This window comes from Zalophus californianus, chromosome 9, assembly GCF_009762305.2.
Source record: "Zalophus californianus isolate mZalCal1 chromosome 9, mZalCal1.pri.v2, whole genome shotgun sequence".
NCBI classification, from domain to species: Eukaryota; Metazoa; Chordata; class Mammalia; order Carnivora; family Otariidae; genus Zalophus; species Zalophus californianus.
In genome coordinates, this window is record NC_045603.1 from 105,145,066 (window position 1) to 105,169,780 (window position 24,715).

The 24,715-nt window shown below is 42.4% G+C and overlaps 1 protein-coding gene across 2 annotated transcripts in view; it reads left to right on the forward strand.

Annotated features, from left to right (window-relative positions):
- The first annotated feature begins 6,876 nt into the window (after positions 1-6,876).
- LOC113922812 (cat eye syndrome critical region protein 2) overlaps positions 6,877-24,715 on the forward strand; it is a 172,792-nt gene continuing 154,953 nt past the window's right edge. For both annotated transcript variants that reach the window (XM_027595127.2, XM_027595129.2), the window contains exon 1: positions 6,877-7,080. In XM_027595127.2, coding sequence (XP_027450928.1) covers positions 6,955-7,080 — 126 coding nt within the window. In that variant the 5' untranslated portion in view covers positions 6,877-6,954. The remainder of the gene's footprint in view (positions 7,081-24,715) is intronic.

Consider the following 24,715-nt stretch of genomic DNA (forward strand, 5'->3'; position numbering starts at 1 on the left):
AACTTGCTTTTTGTTCATTTACTGCCCATATGTGCCTATATCCCAGGGCAAAGTTCCTAGCCTTGAGAGGAAAATGTGAACATGTACCTGTGCAGTTTCATTTGTATAGTACTTAGCTTGGTGCCACATAAAATGAACTTGATAATATTATGAAAATAGAAACCAAAAGCCTGATACAGTGAAAGGGAAAAATTAGGACCAAGAAAAACAATCTCAAATATTAAAGAAATCACTAGAAGGTGGAGAAATGAAGTAGAAATCGAAAATTAAGTGTATGTGAAAGGCTTGAAAGTAATCTTAAAACTAGGTGGTTAACTAGATTACATAGTAATAGCAAGCATGTTGACACTTTTAAAAATTGTGTCAGATTTTTATGATAAAGAATACATATAGAGAGTGTTTTCTATGAACTTCTTAGCAATACACAATACATTTATTTCACAAACATTGATTTATGATCAAGTATCTGTAGACTGCTCTAAGGAAGCAGGTGGACGACAGAAATAAAGGCACCCTATGGGCTGTTCCCTGTGGAAGAACTAGATTTACTCAGTGAAATGAAGCCTCCATGGAAGAGGTCAGTTAGAAGAGGCTGCGGTAGGCCAGGGTGGTTAGGGAGGCCTCCCCGAGGTCTATACAGAGAGGCAGAGTTTAGATAGGCCAAGAACCAGTGATTTAGAGGGATGGAGTGAGTACTAATCATTTAGGTTACTGTAGATCCATCAGGCCTAATACAACAGCCACTAGCCACATGTGGCAGATTGAGCACTGAAATGTGGCTAGTCCTAACTGAGACGTACATTTAAGTGTAAAATACACACCAGATTTCAAAGACTTGGTATGAAAAAAATGAATGTAAAATATTTCATTGATATTTTTTGGATCAATTATATGTTGAAATTACAATATTTTGGATATACTGGGTTTAAGAAAATATATTATTAAAATTAAATTCACTTTCTTCAAACTGTTGCTGTTTTAAGGACTGTTTTAAGAAGATAAATCTGACTGGGCGCCTGGGTGGCTCAGTCGTTAAGCGTCTCCCTTCGGCTCAGGTCATGGTCTCAGGGTCCTGGGATCGAGTCCCACATCAGGCTCCCTGCTCTGCGGGAGGCCTGCTTCTCCCTCTCCCACTCCCCCTGCTTGTGTTCCTGCTCTCGCTGTCTCTGTCTCTGTCAAATAAATAAATAAAATCTTAAAAAAAAAAAGAAGAAGATAAATCTGACTATACTGGGCAAGATAGAGCAAGTCGGGGGGAACTAGATGAAAGAAAACCAGGAAGCTTCTAAAATAGTGAGATGAATAGGACCTGGCTTAGGATGGAAACTGAGGTTATCAAAAGGAAAAGGGATGCAAGAGACATCATGAAGGAAGAGCCAATAAGACAGTGATTATTAAGAGAAAAGGGAGAAGAAAAGTATTAGGGAAAAAAAAGTGAACCCAGGAGTCTGGGAATACAGTTGTTCCATTAAAAGAATTAAGAAGCCAGTAAGGGTGTATGAGGTGGATAGAAAAATGCTGAGCTAGCTGTTGTTCTTATTTTCCTTTCTTTCAACACGTTGAATTTAAGATAATGGGAAGCATGAAATTGGCATTTGGGGAAATGATACTGGAACTCAGGAGAGAAGCTAGACTGAAGATGTGCATTGAGAAAAACATGATCTTCAATGCTGAGTGAATGAGTTCCAGGAGGGGAAAGCAGAAAGGCAGAGGAAGAAATGAAGGGAAAAAAATGAATCCACAACAGGCATTTATTTCATTTTATTAAAGATTTTATTTATTTGAGAGAGAGAGAGAGCACGTGCATGAGCAGGAGGAAGGAGAAGGAGAAGCAGGCACCCAGCTGGGAGCCCAATGCAAGACTCCTTCCAGGATCCATCCCAGGGTCCTGGGATCATGAACTGAGCTGAAGGCACTTCAACCAACTGAGCCACCCAGACTCCCTCACGATAGGCATTTAAAGAGGTTCTGAATTTCTTATGGTTTTATGCCATCACTTGCATCATCACTATGTAATCAAATTAATCATTGAATTGCTGAGATATTAGGGAGAGTCCCCCCACAAAAGTCTAATCTGGTTGGGAAGAAGACAACCCCAGTTATAGTAAAAGATTTAAGTAGCACTTTAAGTTAAATAGTAGAAAGTAACCCAGAGGAGTGCTTGATAAGTGAATCATACAAACTGTAATTTCTTGTGTAAGGGTACATGGAGAAATACCCAAGCTAGGGTGTTTCAGGAAGGCATTAGGAAGGAAGTGAGTTTTGAGTGGGTCATGATCTGAGAAGTTGAGTTGTCTTTCCAGGCAATAGAAAAGGCATGATAAAAAAGGAGGAGCCAAGCAAGTCCAGGTGGGTGAGTGAACTAGTTTGGCAGGAGAAGTCATTGGTTGATGGGGTGAGGGTGGGGACAGCAGATAAGTCTGGGAAGGCAGGTTGAAGCCAAATTGTGGCAGGTCTTTCTTGAATAAGAATCTATCAGAATTGGGACTCTCTCTCATTCTCAAGGGAGACTCACTGAATTTTGAGCAAATAAGTTATGATTGAATTTAAATTTTAAGAAAATTAATTTGGTTCTATTTTAAAGGCAAAGCCACAGAACTCAGAGACCATTTAGCTCTAGCCCTTAGTCTCACAGATGAAATACAGAGAGATTAAGAGACTTTTCCTTCCTTTTTCAAAAGATTTTATTTATTCGTTTAACAAAGAACTCGAGAGAGTACAAGCGAGAGGACTGGTAGAGGGAGAGGGAGAGGGAGAAGCAGGCTTCCCGCTGAGCAGGGCTCCATCCCAGGAGCAGGGAGCCCGATGTGCCCTGAGATCATGGCCTGAGCTGAAGGCAGACGCTTAACCGACTGAGCCACCCAGGTGCCCCGAGATTAAGAGACTTTTCTAAGAGAGAACCCATATTTCCTGACTATTAATCTAATTTACTTTCTATGACTTCTAAAATTTAAAAATCTGCCTGGCTCACACCCCTCTTTAGGAATAGGTACTTTATGGAAGGCAGCTCTCTAATGAGAAAGGAAGGTTGTACTTGAGGGTGTGTGAGGATTTGTGAGGTACCTGGTCTTCAGTTATACACAGGGAACTAAAGTGACAAAATAATGCTTATACTCTGCTTCCACTCCAGTTGGATTCTGGGACTGAAACAAGGAGTATCCAGGTCAAGTTGGTTAGGCAAAAAGAAAAGAAAGGGCAATTCAAGCAGTGTAACCCAGTAGAGAGAAAATTGGATGACTAATTAGAAGATTTGGATTCTAGTCCTGGTTAGCAGTGGTTATGGGAGAAGACACACTTTTATTTGTCACATCTCTTCCAAGTTTCAAGTAAATGTTTTTAGCTGATCATTTGGAACTTGCAATTTCCCAAAGAAGTAATGTTATAAAACAGTGGTTAGTTTCTCAGATGATCCTCCAGGAATCTATAAAAATTCCATCAGAACTGAAATTAATACATATTTGCAAAGAGAAATAGAAATATTTTTTGCAGCATTAATAAATTAGCAAAACAGATTAGCCAAACTAATTATCGTGGGCTTTTTAAAATGGAAAACATTTAATTAGGAGAGGATATGGAACTGAAGGCTGTGGCGAATATGAAAGAGAATTACTTCTTGGCATTTTCAAGGTAATCTGAGGTTAACGGGCAAGGCTCACAAGTGGAAAAGAGGCAAGAGAGAGAAAGGGAAAAAGCAAGCATGAGCTGTGTGTTTTTAAGGAAGATGATACAAACAGTGTTTTGAGGGTGAAAGAATGGGCCAACCTGGAAAAAGCCAGGAGTGAGATACCACTCTGAAACAAAGGGAGAAATGAAGGAGGGCCCGTGACCAACATACAGGTACAGAGGTGGTAATCTAGACTCCAGGAGATTAGGCCAAAAGTGGGTCCAGGAAACAAATCTGAGGTAGTGAAGTCCCTGTGGGAAAGGTGGGACAAATGTTCAAAGCAGGGTCAAAGACTCAGGCTACCACCTCCAAATGTGAGGTTCTATCTGGAGTCCAAATGCAGGAAACTCCGAGGCCACACTTTCAGCCAGACCAGAGACATAGTAAGACTCCTTAGGTCCTGGGCCAGAATTGGTTCCAGACTGTTGGTGAAAGCTGGGGTAGGTGGAGAGCACCGTGAGGGGAGGAACCAAGCAAAAACCTTAACAGATAGGGAACCAGAGTTAGAGAAGGACAGAAAGAAACGGGTCTTAAAGAAAAAGAAGGAAGGGAAGGAAGGAGGACGTGAGGAAGGGAGTAAGAGCCAGGTCTCAAGTTGGTGTGCCGGTCCGTGTGTACACTGAGGCAGGATCCTCAGAAGAAAAAAAGCCAGCGCAGGAGGAAATAACGCAGAGGGAGGAAATCAGGTGCTCCGAGAGACGACTCTCTAACCGCCACCAGGGGGCACCTCCAGTTCCAGGACAGTTTTGTTGATGAACAAGACTGGGCATTGGTGTGGGGGAGGGAAGAGGACAAAAGAGTAGCCTTCCAACTGAGGGGGGGTTGTAACCAGTACTCACACGTACTGGACTAACCACATCTTCTCACCTTTCTGCTTCCTGGTGCTGTTCACCTTTTAGGCACTATTATTACTTGGCCGCCTGGCAGTGACAATTGAGAGGCAAGGTGAAAAAGGTTAAATAACAAAGATACAGGGAAAAAAGAGAAGACAGAGGGAGAACTAGGAAAAAGAAACTGGGGAAAGAACAGTCAGGATATAATGCATTGGAAAGGAACATGAAAAGCAGTAACTGTTTAAAAAAAGAGAAGGGAAAGTGCGGCAAGTCAAACTGACCTGTGAGGAAATGAGGAAAGACCAGGAGAAAGTTCTGAAAACAGCTAATTCAGGTTATGTGATTAATTCCACAGTGGCTTGTCACCCCTTTCACATCTCATTTATTAAAAGATATCTAGAGAAGAGATGTGCTTTATAAACACACAAAACTGTAGCCTTTGCTCTTGGGGAGCATATATCAAAAATGATATATGCTCATTTTTGTCAAAGATGAAAGAAAGCATATAGTAGAATTTGAGGATGAATTTTAAATCATTAAATAGTTCCAGGTAATAAAAGAACAAAACTGCGTAACTTTGGGGCCGTTTCTAAGCCAGGAGCGAGAGTGGGGGAGCCAGTGTTATAAGTATTTTGACTCATGAAAGATACATTTAAATATATTTTCTTTAAGAATTTGTTTTTTTTTCTTAAATGCTGCTTTTTGGAAACACAACAGGTTATTAAAACGACCAGAATAAAGTGAGGGGGAGGTGGGGGAGAATTCCCAGACCGCCCACTCCAATATCTATCACATAAATTCGTTCGTGATTTTTCTCCCGATTTTGCACTGCTCAGGGTAGAAGAGGATCTTTGATTTAGCCACTGTACACTTTATGACTGTGCCTGTCACTCAGTAAGTACTTGACTACTTTAGGGGAAGGGGTAGTGTTTCCTGAGAGGTGGCTACAGAACCCAGCTAAGGCCCTCAGAGATCGAGAAGAATCCAGTAGTAAAAACGTAATTGCAGTGACCAATACAAATATCTGGGCATTCATTGTAGGTGTTGCACACGTCTAGTCTGTCTTTGAGGTGTTTTTTTCTTCTTTCGGACTTAGCAGAATTGTACCGTACTACATAATTTAATATTTCGAAAGCACACGCCTCCACACTCCTCTCCTAGATAGAGTACAATCCCTGAGCCTGGCGTGCAGATCTCCACCCCTCCCAGAGTACACTCTTCAGACTATCTCCCGTTTCCCATCCCCCCAGCTTTCGAACTACATTGTGCGCACTCGTCCAGGCAGCTTTTCTGCAGCCAGGGCAGTTGCAGGGCTCGAAGCTCGTCTTCTCTAGGGCGGTCACACGTGTCCATTCCCTGGGGTGGATGGGTGGGGGTGTCGCTCTTCGCGCACCGCTGCTGATTGGTGCCTCCCCCTACCCCACCCTTCCCGCCGCACTCCAGCCTCCATCCTACTTGGTTCCAGCTTAACCAGCCCCACCACCTTCTTTCCTTGGAGAAAAGAGCCACTTTAGATCTCCTTGAAACACCGTTCTTGGATGGAATAAAAGTGTTTGAGAACAGGTGGAAATCACTTTATTTCATAAGGCCTCATATTTCTGGGGTGCACAACCCACTGGTTCTCCGGTGCTACCCTCAGCACCAATAATAACTGAACTCTCACACGTGCGTGTTTCTGGATCTAGCCCCTACCGAAAGCACCACCCAGCGGGCTCTTTAAAAGGACGCGACCACTAAGGCCAAGTGGGGGGTGGGAGAGACCCTTATTGTCCTCATTGGCCCAAGTCATTAAACTCCTCAGTCCCAAACACCTGGAAAGCGGAGTGAGTCCCAGGGAAGTTCATGGGGTGCACCTCGCTCCCTTCAAGTCACACTCCTTTTCTTCCTTGGGGTGCTCAGTTCCCTCTCCCCTCCCCCTCTCTTCCAATGCAACTGTCCGCACTGGGGGTGGGGAGTGGGGGGCGGGGGTTGTTGTTGTGGTGAGGGCAGCCCCGCCCCCTCCTCGTGGGCGGCCCCTCCCCCAGGCCCTCTGTTCGGCCCCCTCCCCCCGCCCCCCCAGCCCCATCTGTTTTCCCCAGCGGTGAGATGATTATATTGTATGGTACTGGGGGCGGCCGCAGCCGCAGCCGCAGGATGGGGCGAGCGCGCGGACCCCATCGGCAGCCGGAGCAGCAGCCGCCTCAGTAACTCGGGCCCCCGAGCCGCCGCCCCCCGCCCGGGTCGCCCGCCCTCAGCTCATGCACTCGCCGAGCGGCGGCAGCAGCGGGAGTAGCAGCCGCCGCCGCCGCCGCCGCCGCCGCCGCCGCCGCCGCCGCCACCCCCGCCCGAGGAGCTGAGGCGCTGAGGCGCTGCGCCGCGGCGGGAGTCCGAGGCGGGCGGGCGAGCGGTGCGCGGGCAGCGTGGGGCCGCCGAGGCGCGCTTAGGGTTCGGGGCGGCCGCCACCGCCGCGCCTGGGAGATGTGCCCGGAGGAGGGCGGCGCGGCCGGGCTGGGCGAGCTCCGCTCCTGGTGGGAAGTCCCGGCCATCGCGCACTTCTGCTCGCTTTTTCGCACCGCGTTCCGCCTGCCCGACTTTGAGATCGAGGTGAGTGGCCGCGAGGAGCGGGCGAGGTGGCGCACCCCGCGCCCCTTTCTCCCCTGCCCCCTCGGGAAGTCCCGGAACACCGTGCGGGAGGGAGCGGGGGGCACGCGGAGACTTTGGCCGGTAGTCCGCAGGCAGGGGAAGGGCTCGGAGGTGGGGGCACGAGGCGCTCAAGGGCCGGACCGCGGGCGGGGGCCACGCCGGGCTCCGCAGGGGACGCCAAGTGCTCGCGTCCGGGTTCGGGACGTTCGCTCGTGGCCGCCGTGCCCACCCGCGCCTTCCGGGGCGAGGCGGAGCGGGCGGCGAGAGGGCGGCGGAGAGTACGCTTTTGTACGAGTGGGACCGGGCCGGCTCTCCCGGGACTTCTCGGGCAAGAGGCTGAGTGTGTGGGGAGAGTGTGTGCGCGCGCTCCCTGCCCGGTGCCATTGAAGCGGCGAGCCAGCTGCGCCGGGCGGGGACGGGGTGCGGGCTGGATTAACTCGGACTGGGCCGGGAGGCGGCCTGTGGCCGGTTGGGGGAGGGGTCTGTCGTGCCGGGGAGAGGCTCGCCCCCACTTCGGCGGGCGCGTGGAGGGGGAATCGCACTTTGCAGACTGCCGGAGGCCCGCGACTCTCGGGGGCGCTTTGCGTTAACTTCGGGCCGGCGGAGATGGGGGCCTGGGCTCGGGGGCGCGCTCTCCTCCCGGGAGCCGCCCGGCGCTCAGCCCATGCTCGGTTCTCCGAGGCTGCAGAGGGAAAGTTTAGGACTCCGTTATTCTTTAACAGCGCCTTTCCTCGGAACATACAGCCCTCTTTATGCGGGGTCCTCGGGAGCTCTTTGAGTTGATTTCGCCACCATTATTCCTCCGGGCGGGCGTGGAGTAAAGGGATGGCTTTTCTGGCCAGGCCGAAGGTGCTTTCAAACCCGGCGCTTTGTGATAACCGGACTAAAATCAGGGGGTCCTAGTAGCAGGGATGGTGGCGGGAGTGTGAGGAATGGAATGTACACGACGGCCCAGACGAGCAGCCAGCCCTTACCAGCATCCGTCGTCCTTTCTTTTATTTTTATTTTTGGAAGGGGGTGTGAAATATTTGATTGGTTGGCAGGTTGAATTGCTTGCTCTCTTTTGGCAATATATATGTAGTGGACTTAACACCTTTTGCCTTGGACAAAGGTAAAAGGGAAACTGTTAGTCAGTTTTTCTTTTCAGTTCTGCCAATGAGTTCGCCAATGGAGTAATCAAAATAAGAATTACTCTTTTGGAGGAGCAAATCGTTGTTGCCTCCCCACCCCCACCTATCCTACTTTCTGCCATTTTCGGATTGATTTTAATTCGTTTATTCCTAGGATATTTGCCTCACCTTTATTTTTAGATTCAGTGTTGTTTGCGGAAATATCATTTGCTTCTCATATGAATGGAGTGTTGGAACTTGCTCTTGTTGCAGAGTTAAATGAAATTGAGAAAATAAAAAGATCAAATAGAGGTACGGTGGGAGAATGAAGCGAAATGTAGGCTGATAAAGTAGGACCACTCTCTGGCTTTTGGCGATTCTTAGTTCCTGAAGCTGATTAAAACAATGTGATTAAATCGTAGGCTTCTGTTTTTAGAAAGATGTAATAACTTGGGCATTTTAGATAGCACATAGCGTTTGCTTTCAAAGTTTGAACGTAATTGTAACAAGCATGATCTTTACTAAAAATGTTAGTAGGATAACTGTTTTTATTGATGAAGAAGAGAAAGGGCCACAAAAATGAAAGATTTGGGAATGCTTAAATTCAAGAGATGTTTAACAGTTTTTCTGATAATACTGTTTTCTTTTAGTTGGTATAAAATCGTGAGTAGTTTAATTCTATCCGACTGCTCAAAATGGTGGCTGTTGTGGGAGGTGTTGCTTGTGACTGTGCCATCTTGGGTGCTGGTAAACTTGCCCCCTAGCCCATTTTCTTCCTTGCAAGATAATAAAATAGAGGTGAGTGATGTTGAATTACAAGTTGAGAGCTTAAGGACCCATTCTAAAAATACTGTGGAAAAATCTATCTTCCAAAATCCATATATTCCCATTTTGTTGATGGAAAAATAGAGGTAACTAATTGTGCCTTAAATTGTTACAGATCTCTAGAGTAATCTTTAAATAACTTGTCTTATAATCTAAGAAATAAACTTGTGGTTTCTAAGTATTAGCTGGTATAATTCCTAAAGGAAATGTAAGCTGATCAAAGAGGTTAAATTTGTATGAATAATAGAAGTGAAAAATCATTGTTACAGGGGAATAATTTGGGCTATTTGAGATGATCTCTCTTTTGATTGGAGTGATTCTTGGAAGTGACACTACTGTTTTTAAACTGCTTGCTATTTGAAATGCATGCAACACGAATGAATATTTGAACTCCATATGCGCATTTTTATAACTATCCATACTGTTTTTATTAGAAGTTCAGTAGGTAGGTAACAAATGATAGTGACTTTTTAACTAATGCAGTTCCCAGGTAATCCTCTCATGTGAGGTTTGTTTTGACATGGTTAATGCAAATTGTAACTTAAAGTTTTCAGTAGTTATCAGAAATTAAAAATTAGTCTTTTTTAGGCTTCTAACAAATTTGACTCATGACAGTGCAAAACTCACCGAAAACATCAGATTTATATATGTATGTATGTAATCTCTACACCTAACGTGGAGCTCAAACTCACAACCCCTAGATCGAGAGTCCCATAGTCCACTGACTGAGCCAGTCAGGCGCCCCTGAAAGCATCAGTTTTCGTTCCAGTATAAATAATTTTTTTTTTTTTTTTTTTGCTTAGGTAATTTTTTAATCTAACAGTTTATTGTCCGAACATTTTGAGAAACAACCCCTTGGTTAACGAGTGTATGATACAATGGAAGACCTTCCTTAAACAAAACAAACAAAAAACCAATTCTGATGCTGAGTTGTATTTGTGAGGCCAGCTGGAAAGGCTCCCACCATCTTAATTTACTGCAACTTTAAAAGGTAAAAATGATGAATAATACCAAGTGGTAGAAGTTGTATATCAGCTTTTTTAGGAAATCAGTTTTCAGCTATAGGGGAAGATCTTGTTTTATCCTTGACCACCAAACTGAACTCGTGGATTTTTAGAAAATGAAGGAAGTGGAATCCTCAAGGACTTGGCTTCTACTTAGGTAGAGTGAAGTAATCTTAGGTAGATGAAGGGCTGGGGGGGATTCATGCTGCAATTCTGCAAGAGGTCAAGACCTCCTGCTTACAGAACTGGTCCCCAAAACATGGATAGTTTTATTTTTGCTTGTAAGAAAACTTTGTACTCTGTTAATCAACCTTGAATGTACAGGATTTCTTTAGGGATTCTGTAATCATCAGATGGAAAATCTGTGAATGTGTAGATAATGCTTTAAGTTCTAAATTACTGGTTTGAAAAATAATACCGATGTTTATAAACCTTGAAAATTATAGCACAGTGTAGGTAAGAGAATTAAAATCACCCATAATTCCACCACTAAGAGATAAAAGCTGTTAACTGTTAACATTGTATCCCTCCACTCAGGTATAAAAACTATTAACTGTTAACATATTTAGAAATTCCCAAATATGCTCACAATGTATTTGTGCCTTAGATGAGGTACTGTTTTTATTTTTCAGGTGAGGAGATTGAAGTAAAGCTGGACAACAGTAGGTTAATGATACTGAATTCAGTGGTTGGTATTATTAAGCGCCCCTACTCAACTAGGTGCTTAACTTCCAACTGGGAGATTGCTAAAGAAGCTCATAACTCGCCTCCTTTGCGTGAGAAGGTTATCTGTTAATATTTCAGAACGATTTCATTTAAATCAAGTATTTTATAATTGTTTAACATTCCAGTGGGTTAAGCTGGTTTTTTCCCAATCTGAGAAATGAAGAATGGTGAATTGACCTCTGCAAAGATTTAATGCTGATCTCCCCCCCCCCCCAGGTGCTTCTTATAGTGAATGTAGTGTCTTGATCAAAGTAAGGGAAGGGAGTGTAGAATCATTTTGAACAGTCTGGTCTGGAGTTATTCATGATGGGTGTGACGTTCTGGGCAGAAATCCCGTCACAAACATTTTGGGAATATTTTCCTCTAGAGAAGAGACTAGTGCCTCTAGGTGGCTCTTTGAAAATGGTCATGGTAGTTTGTGTATTAGCAACGTGGTAAAAATAATCTGATTGTCGTGTCTACTTTTTTCCCTGAGCTTCTTGCTGTTGCGTATTGAATCCTTTACACCTGCCTTGGATCTCCTTCTTGGTTGTGGTTGTATGTAGGTAGTCTCTCACGTAACGAGCATGATGATCTGGGGGCAGTATCTTTAATTCAGATTCCCAAATTCCACTCTTGGTGTTTCTTGGATCCAGTCCCTTAATCAAGGTCACCAAGGCATAAATTTTTATTTTTTTAAGTAACCTCTGTACCTGACATAGGGCTCGAACTCACATCCCCGAGATCAAGAGCCCCATGCTCTACTGACTGAGCCATTCAGGTGCCCCAAGGCATAAATTATTGCATGAAAATAAGAAACAAGAATTGCTGAGAGTAACTTATTAGTGCATCAGTCATATCAGTCGTTCTTGAGCCTGGGCCTGTGGATGGGTTATAGGAGATTTTGTGTTGGTGTGCATATATGCAGTTTGCTGGAAGAGAGGGGCCTGTTGTTTTCATAAAATTCTGAAAGCAGTCCCCAACCATACAAAGGTTGAAAAGCCCTGAACTAGATGAAAGAATAAGTTGACCTTGAATAGGGGAACCAGAAGCCTAGATTTATGACACAAAATGCACTGGACTAGGAGTTAGGAAACTTGAATTCTTACTCTAATTGCGCCACTAACTAGCTCTGTGACCTTGGACAGGTCAGAATAGCCTGATGATAAATGACATTTGCATAGTACTTGGTACATTTTCCAAATGTGGGGAGCCTGGCTTCTCCCTCTCCCTCTGCCTGCTGCTCCCCCTGCTTGTGCTTTCTCTGTCAAATGAATAAATCCTTAAAAAAAAAAAAAAAAAGTCTGCATGCTCCACCACTGAGCCAGCCAGCTGTCCCCCAAATAGTATCTCATTTAATCCTTAGCTGTCTGTAACCATCACTATGAGGTAGGAATTATCGTCATTTTATAGATGAGGAGATTGGAAATTTAGAGGCTGAGTTGCTTTCAGGTAGACTCTCACCTGGATCTTAGGTTCTTTGATAACAAATTCTTTGCCGTTACTACTGTATCACACTGTTCCTATTGCATTATCTAAAATGAAGGACTAGACATTAAGTAATGGCCAAGCCTCCATACTGTAAATTTTGAGTTCTTTGATTTTTAATGATGTGGGGTACAGAGGATCCTTTTAAAACTTTTTTTTTTTTTAAGATTTTAATTATTTGTCAGAGACAGAGAGCACAGGCACAAGCAGGGGTAGCGGCAGGCAGAGGGGGAAGCAGGCTCCCGCTGGGCAGGGAGCCCGATGTGGGGCTCGATCCCAGGACCATGGGATCATGACCTGAGCCGAAGGCAGACACTTAACTGAGCCACCCAGGTGTCCCTCTTTTAAAACTTCTGCTGAACTAAGTACAGAGTCAAGTTCATGATTCCATTTTTCTTTCTTTTTTCTAACGATTTTATTTATTTATTTGACAGAGAGACACAGTGAGAGAGGGAACACAAGCAGGGGGAGTGGGAGAGGGAGAAGCAGGCTTCCCGCTGAGCAGGGAGCCCGATGTGGGGCTCTATCCCAGGACCCTGGGATCATGACCTGAGCCGAAGGCAGACGCTTAACGACCCAGCCACCCAGGCGCCCCTTTCCTTTTTTTTTTTTTTTTTAAGATTTTATTTATTTGAAAGAGAGAGAAAGCACAAGCAGGGGGAGCAGTAGAGAGAGAAGCAGGCTCCCTGCTCAGCAGGGAACCCAGCGTTGGACTCGATCCCAGGACCCTGGGATCATGACCTGAGCCAAAGACAGAAACTTAACTGACTGAGCCACCCAGGCGCCCTGATTCCCTTTCTTTCTTTCAGCTAGTATTTATTGAGCATCTACTAGGTGCTAAGCACAATGTATTAGGTAATGGAGGTACAGATGTGAACATAACACAAAAATATCTGCTCTGTTTTCAGTGGAAGGAAGCAGACGGTAAATGAGTTGGTAATGGTAGTATGTCAGAGGATATTAAGAAACAAAGCAGTGTGGAGGCCTAGGGAGGCCCAATTGAGGGGGTGGGTTGTTGTCATTTAAAATAGGCTGGTTAGGTATGGCCTCACTGAGAAGATGGCATTTGAGCAGGACTGAAGGAGATAAGTGATTTAAAATGATAAAAATTAGTAGTTCTGGGGGGGATGGGAGGATGGGTTAGCCTGGTGATGGGTATTAAAGAGGGCACGTTCTGCATCGAGCACTGGGTGTCATACACAAACAATGAATCATGGAACACTACATCAAAAACTAATGATGTAATGTATGGTGATTAACATAACAATGAAAAATTAAAAGAGGAAAAAAATTAGTAGTTTGTGATGCTATTCTATTTAATGTAAGAAACCAGATGATAAATATTTTGTAAAAATTCAAGATCTGTTCCTCCTCCGAGTGGTAAAGCCCAAGCACAGATGTGAATTACAGAGGGGCAAATCTTTATGCAGTTTGAAATCCTGAAAGGGGAGAATGTTCTCTCAGAGAACATATCATATATATGTCTCCAAAAGTGAGGGGCACCTGGCTGGCTCAGTCAGTAGAGCATGTGACTCTTGATCTCAGGGATGTGAGTTCAGCCCCACGTTGGGCATGAGATCACTTAAAAATTTATCTCTCTCCAGAATTGCCAACCATGTGAACCTTCAGAGGGGTAGTTGGGAGCTTCCACAGTCATAGAAAGGGCAATACCCTCTCATCTCTGAAGGACCGCCTATGTTACCATCTGGCTTGCTTTATGATGGAAGTTCAGTTCAGTGTTGCTTAATTTTCTGGAACATAGTTAGGATAGCCTAAAATACACCTTGTCACCATTTGGTACAACGGACTGTCTGCCCTTTGATCAGGAGAGGCTTGGTGCTGGGTTCTTGCTGTGTGTTAGGAGTATGAATGAGGAGCGTTAGCAGAATGCTGGAAAACTGCAGGTGCAAAGGCTGGTTTAGGTAAAAATTCAGTGTGGACAGAGCCAAGGGGACAGGCTGCGCAGCTTCTAACTGTATGGTTTTAGATCTAGTTGATGTGATTGAACATATTTTCAAAAGGAATCAAGCAGAAAGTCAGAAACCTGGATTGTGGGCCCGCCTCTGTCATTAACTTGAATTATGATCCTAGGCAGATTTTTGGTTTGTCCCGTACATAAAATAGGAATTTTAGACTAGATGATTCTTAGATTTTCCTAGGTCTTAAGTTCTGTCATTCTAGGAATAGTTCTCAGCATGCATAGCACTATTAATTGATTTAGAAAATCATTGACCTCTCTTATTAGGGTCAAGGTTGTGACCTGTGTTAGGATCCATGTTTTACAGATTAATTTTGTACCAGATGAAATGTGAAAATCCGTACTTGATGTGTTTGTGGATTATATGAACTTGTCTTTCTGTGGAAATCTTGTCTGCAGACAGCTACTTTGAAAGTAGATTTTGGGACTTGATGATTGATAATTTTCATTACCTCCAAGGTCCTCAAACTGAGCTAAGATTTTGTATTTTGAGACTGTGAGGAATTTTGGAGGATGAAGGTCTGGAGTTATGTTATCTTCCCTTCACTTTTGTTTCTTATATTTAACATCATTCAAACTTTGAATGAAACCCAGTTATAGCTTCAGGCATGTGGCTTTCTTCTCTTTCGGTATTGCAATCTTTTTATTTTTAATTTTTTAATCTTTTTTGCAATCTTTTTAGAAAGCCATGTTATCTTTCTGCGTTTTCTTTTTTTTTTTAAGATTATATTTATTTATTTATTTGGCAGTGAGAGAGAGAGAGAGAGAGCGAGCCAGAGAGGGAACACAAACGGGGAGTGGGAGAGGGAGAAGCAGGCTTCCCGCCGAGCAGGAGCCCATGTGGGGCTCGACCCCAGGACCCTGGGATCATGACCTGAGCCGAAGGCAGACGCTTAACGACTGAGCCACCCAGGCACCCCTGTATTTTCATATTTCAATAGATGCTATTCTTTGGATGCTTTTATTATACTTTCTTTACATTATTCTCTAACCTATATTAATTTATATTGGAAAACTTGGGAAAAGTCTTTGAGTAATTCTTATAATTGAGAAAAGAATTGTTAGATGATAATATTGAGCTCAGGATTCTTTGGTTTTCTTTTAGGGCCTGGGGTTTTTAGCCTCAGCACTATTGGTATTTTGGATCAGATAAGTCTTTGTTGTGGAAAAGCTGTCATACACATTTTAAGCTATCTAGAAGCATCTCTGGCCTCTACCCTCTACGCGCCAGTAGCATCCCCAGTCATGACAAATAAAATTATCTCCAGACTGCCAAATGTCTCCTGGAGGGGCCCAAAGATCACCTCCATTTGAGATTTACTGCTTTAAGGTATAAGGGGGGGAAGACTTTTCAGTTGGTCATCATATAAAAGGGACACTGTGAAGATGAGTTTTTCCTTCTGATAGTAATTTTTTTTCTTAAATGCAAACCTTTAGTATATTTGTTTATAAAAATTAAGGGAAGTTAAAAGTTGCTCGCAGATGTGCATGTCAGTAGTAATCGCACATGTCAGAAAACTGGAAAGCAGTGTTTTGTTAACATTTTTCTATCCTAGGGAGTCATTTGAGGGAAGAAGTGGTTTGGGGGCAGTAGAGAGGGTGTTGTGGGGTTAACTGGATCCCTGAAAGAAAGGCCCCCATTAGTCGAGGCCTGGCTGCCTGGCACTGTTGTTGTGGAAGAGGGGTGTTGTGCTGTAGCCTCAGGCTGGCTTCTGCACTGCCTTTGCGTGTCAGGGCACAGGCTCTTCTTGACAGATCTCAGTGAGCCTTGCGCAGTGGTGGAGTATGGGACGTGGGGGTGGTTAGTTATGACCAGGTCAAAAGTTCAGTGAGACCTAAGTTGAAGGGGGGTGTGTGTGCACATGGGTACACTTACATATCTGACACATATGGGTATATGGTTATATAAAGTTTATTATTCCATCAGAATTTTCACCTTAGAACACAGCCATCACAGAACCTTTCTTGAGGTCGCTCTAAGTATTTTTCATGATTTCTCCCATTGGATTTTCCTTGTAGGCAAGTATGGCAAAATAGTTTTTGGATCAAGTAGGTTTTCATTTTGGTTTGGAGAAAAAATTATATTGTGATGATGACTTAGAGGTGAACTTCTTGGAAGAAAGATACTGTGGAACTTAAGGGAGATGGTGTCAATTGTCTGTGGCATCCGAAGGTGTCTTTTAAGTTGAGTGTCCATCCCAGCATCCATCTTTGCCATCTTGGGGTATTTGGTCCCGCAGGTATTCAGCACCTTCTTTTTTGTTCTTTGTCTTTCTTGACTAGGAGCTAAGGCCTGACCAAACTCTTTTTTCTCCCCTACTACATTATTGTGCTAGTCTACTGATGTCCTAGGTTTGTTTTGGGCTGTGGTGGAGGAAGATGGAATTTCTGGCCTGAATCAGGGTATTAAATTCCAGAATCTGTATAAATAAGTTGGGGTGAAGTCAATCACTTTTGCAGCCAAAAGCAGTTTTCTCCTTCAGGAGGGTGAATGATCCCACAGAATAATTCTGTTACGTGCTCTGTTTTGCACATTATTACTCACACAACCCTTTAAAATGGAATATGGTTTATGTAAAAATATATGAAATACAGTATTTTGTTTTCCTGTGTAAAGTGCCTGACCTCATGTGACCTTTATGATTTGGTTGGCTTTAAGCGATGTCATGTTCTAAGTTTCATACTATGATGGTCAGCTTTTAGCTTTGATTCTACAGCCCACACTCCTTAGGAGCAGTGTTCTACTTTTTCCCAAGGGTGGGTTTGCTAGAGTAACTGCCTGACTTGGCAATATGTCACCGAGGCATGTGGCCACCTGAATTAAATGTGTGAATGGTTGTCATAGCAGACTGTATGCATCCTTCTGTGCCCCTCCCCCCTCCCATAACCTCTAAAAATAAATGAAAATAGCGGAAGTGTTAGGGTCACAGTTGCACTAACCACTTCATGTTTTTAATGTTGAACCTTCAAATCAATTAATAATTCCTAAGAATGAAATAAGTTCTTACAATTGTGAATGCTGTTAAGCAGCCTGGTTGGCTCTAAGAGTGTTTTTTCTCCTGACCAGTTCTTTTAATGAACACCCCTTCCCTGAGTGTTCATTGTTTAAGCAACAATGGTCCTAAGGATAGTTGCTTTGCTTGACAGAAAATGTGTTAAATTAACAGATCTACTTCTTTAGCAAATCTTTTCTCTCCCCCATTCCCTATTGTGTCTCTTCTTTCTCCTTGAAAGTTGTGTTTGCAGATTATTTTAGGTGTGGGAGACAATTTTTATAATCAGTGTCTTTAAGTTCTTTGTTCAGGAGACACTGTTATATGGGGGAGAGATGATTTAAAGAAAAATTTCACCTGTTGACATAATTAAGGGGTCTGACTTTGGATTTTTTTCCCCACATTGTTTCTGAAAGACTTTTCTCCCCTCATTTTCCACTGTGTTGTTAAAGCAGGCCTCCTTACAGGGCATTGGGGATTGGGAGCAGAATGTTCTAATTGATGGTGAGGATACTTGTGTTCTCATAACACTAGATTTTCATCACTTTCGGTGATGGAGCCCATCTTCATAACTGTATGTGTATTTCTGTAATCTGCAGCTCTTTCAGGTAATAGTGGAATTAGAAGGAAGAGGAAAATCTCAAATCCCAATCAGTCTCTCTTCTGTTTTTGTTATTGATCTTAGGGTTGCAGAGGTATGTGACAAGATTGCTATTTTGCTGCCCTCGGGAATTACAGTATGTTAAAAAAAAAAAGGGTGGGTGGGTAGCAATGATAGTGTAAAAATATGTTATGTGCCAGAGTTATAGATTGTATGATCTCTGTAGGAATTCAGGGGCAGGCAGTGATCATGAATGAAATGCTTCCTGGAGAAGGCAGGATTTGGGGGTTAATATTGAGTAAGTCAGAAAATCTACTTAGATCAGAGAGTTCTCTTCTTCTAGAGGGCTAATAAAAAATGAGGTTGAGAAATAGTAGGCCAGACATTGCAGCAAGCCTTGAATGCCAGGCTCACTGGCATTGAAGCTTAAGAACGACAACAAAATTTTAGACTAAGAATGTCCTGTGTACTAAATGTTTTAGATTAAATCTGGTATTGGAAGTTGGGATAGAACACAGTGAAGGAAGAAAGACTAGTTTAACTATTATAGGAGTGGAATGAGTGTGAAATGCTAAAGGTAGTGGTAATAGGAAAGGACATTTATCACTGGCATTATTGAAGAATGGGTAGGTCTAGATCAATAATGTTGGATGCATAAAGAAGGTTGAATCAGTTAAGGATGTTTTTGGCTGCAAGTAAAGAATGTCGTACTAACAGCAATTTAAAACACTTTGGACCAGCCTGTAACATAATCTGGAGGAATGTGGTTCCTGGCAGATATGGCAGCTCTTAAGAGTATAGTTTAGTAGTTGGGCAGTGGTGCTCCCCACGGTCACAGGATGGACTCTGCAGCTCCAAGGTCTGCATTGCTGAATGATGCAGATAAGTACAGGAAAATTACAATTGAAAACAGCCATTGAGTTGGTGATTTGAAGAGGTCAAAGATGACTTCAGAGAAGCCTGAAAGAGGAAGAGAGGCTAAAACTGCATTCTCCTGGAATGAGAGAGGTAGAGTTCTCTAGGAAGCTTAAGAGAATGGTGGAAAAGAAGGAACTTTTAAAAGTTTTTTCAAGATTATATATAACCTACATTACGTGTTAATAAAAAAAAATAAAAGAAAAAAATATATAACCATCACAAAAAGAAATCTTAGTTCTTAATGGTTAACATTTTAATGTACCCAGGGAGTCAATTGTTGTACCCTTTTTTTTTTTTTAAAGAAAAGCCAGCCTGTTTCCAAATTCTACTCCATGTTTTATACCAGCAGTCCTTTCTCCCTCTGATTATTGGGAGGGGGCTGGTAGTTACCCCACCCTAAGATTGTCAGTTGATCAGTGTTTTAGCTTCCTGTTTAGTAAAATGAAAATTCAGACACAGAAATGTACCCTTTTTATCTTTAGAATTTTAGATTTACTCTTAACTATTGATTGTTTGGAATACTTTAGTTTTTAGTTTTTCTCTGTTAAGTTTTTCATGATCTGTAAGACTGCTGCTTAATGCGACTCTCTGATCCTTTTGAAATGGGCATTTATTTACAAATAAGACAAGTATTAATGGTAAGTGTTCTACTAACACATTCCCCATGTCCAGTGCAAGTTACAGTACAGCAGAAGGCATTTTTTGTTTTTCTTATCTCTCCCCACTGGCTCTACAAAAAATTTTGGAGGATATCTGGCAGTTCTAGCAGCCCCTTACCCCTTCTCCCTCCTGCTGGGTTAAGTAAATCTATATCCTGGCTAGTAATCTAACACATCTTGCAGGAAGAGATGAAGTGGGTCAATCAAATAACTGTTCTTGAGAGTGTAACCTAGGAAATAATAAGGATTATCGAGTTAGTGTGGAAAAGAAGCTAAAAGGTCACCATGAGAAGCCATGATGCAAGCCAAAAAAAATCTTGCTTATGAGAGAGCAGAAACTGCCAGAGACCCAGCATTAGAGGAATTAACCGGAAGGTTCCAGCTCCAGTACATTGGTATATATCCTGTAGAAACCCCCAAGCCTCTGAGGGAGTCTGCATTCCTTACCCCCCAAAGAACCTAATACCTTCCTTACTTCTCTTTATGTGCATACATTAAGTATTTATAAAGGTAGGATCATACTTTTACATACTCAACAGGATCCTGTTTTATTTAATAATATTACATATTAGTTAATATTAACTAATATTAATATTAGTTAATATTACATATTACATATATTATTACTTTCAGTAATATTACATATTACATATATTAATATTACTTTCAGTTCCTACATTATGACTTTTAATGGCTTCAAAGTATTGACACTCATCTATTTAACCAATCTTCTGTGGGGCATTGAGGTTATTTTTAGTTGTTTTTTATCATAATCATGAGCAGAAATTTTTTTCCCCAAGATGAGATTAGTGTTTTTATTTTTATTTTATTTTATTTTATTTTAAAGATTTTATTTATTTATTTGAGAGAAAGAATGAGAGAGCACATGAGAGGGGAGAGGGTCAGAGGGAGAAGCAGACTCCCTGCCGAGCAGGGAGCCCAATGCAGGACTCAATCCCGGGACTCCAGGATCATGACCTGAGCCGAAGGCAGTGGCTTAACCAACTGAGCCACCCAGGCGCCCAGTGTTTTTATTTGTTTAAATTTTTGTTTATTATTTTTTAATAATCTCCACACCCAACTTGGGGCTCGAACTCATGACCCCGAGATCAAGAGTCACAAGCACTCCTGAGTGAGAAAGCCAGGCATCCCAGGATTAGTGTTTTGTTTGTTTTAAAGATTGTATTTATTTATTTGACAGAGAGACAGTGAGAGAGGGAACACAAGCAGGAGCAGAGGCAGAGGGAGAAGCAGGCTTCCCGCTGAGCAGGGAGCCCGATGCGGGGCTCCATCCCAGGACCCTGGGATCATGTCCTGAGCTGAAGGCAGATGCTTAACGACTGAGCCACCCAGGCGCCCCGGGGATTAGTGTTTTTAATCATTAGACTTTTGTTACTACTTTTTAAAAAAATATTTATTTATTTGAGCTAGTGAGCGAGAGCACAAGAGCAGGATGAGGGGCAGAGGGAGACACAGACTCCCCGCTGAACAGGAAGCCCGATGTGGGGCTCTGTCCCAGGACTCTGGGATCCTGACCTAAGCTGAAGGCAGACGCTTACCTGAGTGAGCCACCCAGGCGCCTCAGACTTTTGTTATTACTTTCTATTTGAAGTCATAAGTTTTGAGTTTTCTTCATTTTTTAGTCTATTTTATGATAAAAGCTAACATGAATTTGGTGCCCACAGTGGGTGCTCTAGGCATGCTTCAGGTGTTTCTCATGCATCAGCTTACCTATTCTTTTTAAAAATGGAGATATAATGGACACATAACGTTTTTAGTTTCAGGTATACAAAATAATGATTCGATACTGTATATATTATGTGATCATCACAATAAGTCTAGTTAATATCTATCAGCACATATAGTTACAGATTTTTTTTCTTGTGATGAGAACTTTTTTTTTAAGATTTTATTTATTTATTTGAGAGAAAGAATGAGATAGAGAGCATGAGAGGGGGGAGGGTCAGAGGGAGAAGCTGACTCCCCGCTGAACAGGGAGCCGGACGCGGGACTCGATTCTGGGACTCCAGGATCATGACCTGAGCCGAAGGCAGTCGCTTAACCAACTGAGCCACCCAGGCGCCCCTCTTGTGATGAGAACTTTATAAAGACCTACTCTCTTAGGGGGGCCTGGCTGACTTAGTAGAGCATGTGGCTCTTGATCTCAGGGTTGATGAGTTCAAGGCCCACATTGGGCATGGAGCCTATTTAAAAAAAAAAAAGACATCAACTTTCACATATACAGTACAGTATTGTATACTGTGGTCACCATGCTATACATAAGATCCCCAGGACTTATTTATTTTATAATTGGAAATTTGTACCGTTTGACTACCATATTGCCCACTCCCTACTCTGCCTCTAGCAACCACCAATCTGTTCTCTGTATCTGTGGGTTTGGTGGAGTTTTTGTTTTTATCTTTTTTTTAAGATTTCACACATAAATGAGATCATACACTATTTGTCTTTCTCTGACTTATTTCACCGAGCATAATGCCCTCAAGGTCTATCCATGTTCTTCCAAATGGCAAGATCCTTCTTTTTTTTTTAATGCAGAATAGTATTCTCATAGTGTGTGTACACCACATTTTCTTTATCTATTCATTCATTGATGGACCCTTAGATGGCTTCTGGGCCTTGGCTATTGTGAATAATGCTGCAGTGAGCATGGGGTGCAGATATTTTTTACAAGATAGTGTTTTCATTTCCTTTGGATATACTCAGAAGTGGAATTGCTGGATCATGCAATAGTTCCATTTTTAATTTTTTGAGGAACCTCCATACTGTTTTATGTAGTGGCTGGACTAATTTACATTACTACCAACAGTGCAAAAAGGTTTTCTTTTTTCTACATCCTTGCTAATACTTATTATTTCTTGTGTTTTTGACGATAGCCATTCTAACAGGTATCAGGTAACATCTTATAGTTTTGATTTTCATTTCTCTGATGATTAGTGATGTTGAGCATCTTTTCATGTACCTGTTGGCCATTTGCGTGTCTTTAAAAGAATGTCTACTCTCATCCTATGCCTATTTTTAAATCAGATTGTTCATTTTTTTGCTATTAAGTTGTATTTATCTATTTTTAATTCCCCCATGAGGTAGACATCACCTTTATCTCACCCTGTAGATGAAGAAACCGAGGCACACAGACCTGAAGTGATTTGCTCAAGGTCACATAGTCAGCAGGTGGCAGAACCCAAAACTGAACCCTGAAAGTTTTACTTCAGTAAAATGCCAAGACCTTTATTGGTAAAGGAACTGAATGGTAGTGTTGATGAGAGAGGAAAACTGATAGCCAGTGCAGGTTCTTTAGGGGCCTGTTGGGAAGGTAGGTGAAAATAAGTTTTTGTTAATATCCTGGCATTAAAAAGGAGTCTTAAGCAAAACTGTAGAGAGCATAGAGTCAGGAAAAATGACATTAAACATTTTTTTAAGTTTATTATTATTATTATTTTTTAGAAGATTGTATTTATTTGACAGAGAGAGACACAGTGAGAGAGGGAACACAAGCAGGGGGAGTGGGAGAGGGAGAAGCAGGCTTCCTGCTGAGCAGGGAGCCCAATGTGGAGCTCGATCCCAGGACCCTGGGATCATGCCCTGAGCTGAAGGCAGACGCTTAACGACTGAGCCACCCAGGCGCCCTTAAATTTATTTTTTAAGTAATTCCTACATCCAACATGGGCCTCAAACTCACAACCCTGAAACCAAGAGTCACATGCTCTACCTACTGAGCCCACCAGGTGCCCCAGGAAAAACGACATTTTAGACATTTTAGAAGTGAGAGAAATCAATTTTTTCTCTTAATACTTAAATTTTTTTTTAATTTTTTTTAAAAGATTTTATTTATTTGAGAGAGAGAGAATGAGACGAAGAGGGTCAGAGGGAGAAGCAGACTCCCTGCTGAGCAGGGAGCCCGATGTGGGACTCGATCCCGGGACTCCAGGATCATGACCTGAGCCGAAGGCAGTCGCTTAACCAACTGAGCCACGCAGGCGCCCTGGCTGGCACTTTTTAAACATTCTTTAATTTTTAAATAATGTCAAACTTACAGAAAAGCTGTATGACTAGTACAAAGAATTTCTGAGCCCCTTCACCCAGGTTCCCCATTTGCTCTATTATTACCTCCCTCTTCTTCCCACCATTCCTCCTCTATCCATTCATCCATCCACCCATTCATCCACTATTTCTACCAATATAATAATTTTTCTCCCTTCACTTTCTGAGAGTAAGTTGCAGACATGATACCCCTTTACATTCTCTCGTATAACCATACTACAGTTATCAGAATCAGGAAACTAATACTAAATAAGATCTATAGGTAATGTATCAGCTGTTACCAATGTACCCAATAATATTAATATATATAATTTATTTATTATACATTTTTAAAATATTATTTTAGAAATTATTTTTGCGTTTCAGGTTTTTAATCTAGGATCATGCATTGCATTTAGTTATTGGGTCTCTTTAAGCTCCTTTAAATCTGGAATGGTTTTTTTGGGGGATGGTTTTTAAGCTTGTCTTTCATAACCTTGACCTTTTGGGAAGAGTACATTTTATTGATTGCTGCTCAATTTGGGTTCATTGAATGTACCCTCATGATTAGATTCAGGTACTGTGGTTTTGGCAGGAATGCTAAAGAACTGTGTGTGGTGTTCTTTGTGCATCATATCAGGAGTTATGGTGATGCCAGTTGGTCTCGTTGTTGCTGGTTGTTATTATTTTGATCAGTTGGTTTAAGATGGTATCTGCCAGGTCTCACCACCGCAAAGTTACTGTTTTTCCCTTATAATTAATACGTATCTGGTGGGGGAATACTATGTAAACATCCTGTTTTTCATTAGAATTTCACCCATTAGTAATTTTAATGCATGAATGATTCTTTGGTTCATTGATTACATCATAGTTGCCAAATAGGTGTTTTCAAGTTCCATCATTCCTTTTTTTTTTTTTTAAACGTAAGTGAGGGGTGCCTGGGTGGCTCAGTCGTTAAGCATCTGCCTTCCACTCAGGTCATGATCCCAGGGTCCTGGGATCGAGCCCGGCATCGGGCTCCCTGCTTGGCAGGAAGCCTGCTTCTCCCTCTCCCTCTCCCTCTGCTTGTGTTCCCTCTCTCGCTGTGTCTCTCTGTGTCAAATAAATAAATAAAATCTTAAAAAATAAATAAATAAAATGATTTAAATCTCAAGCTGAAAGTATATTAGGTGAAATAATAAAAAAAAGAGACCATTTACTGGAATAACTGGCTCCAGTCCAGACTATTCAAGGTCTGCACAACTAGCTACTTAACCTATCTGAGCCTGTGTCTTTATT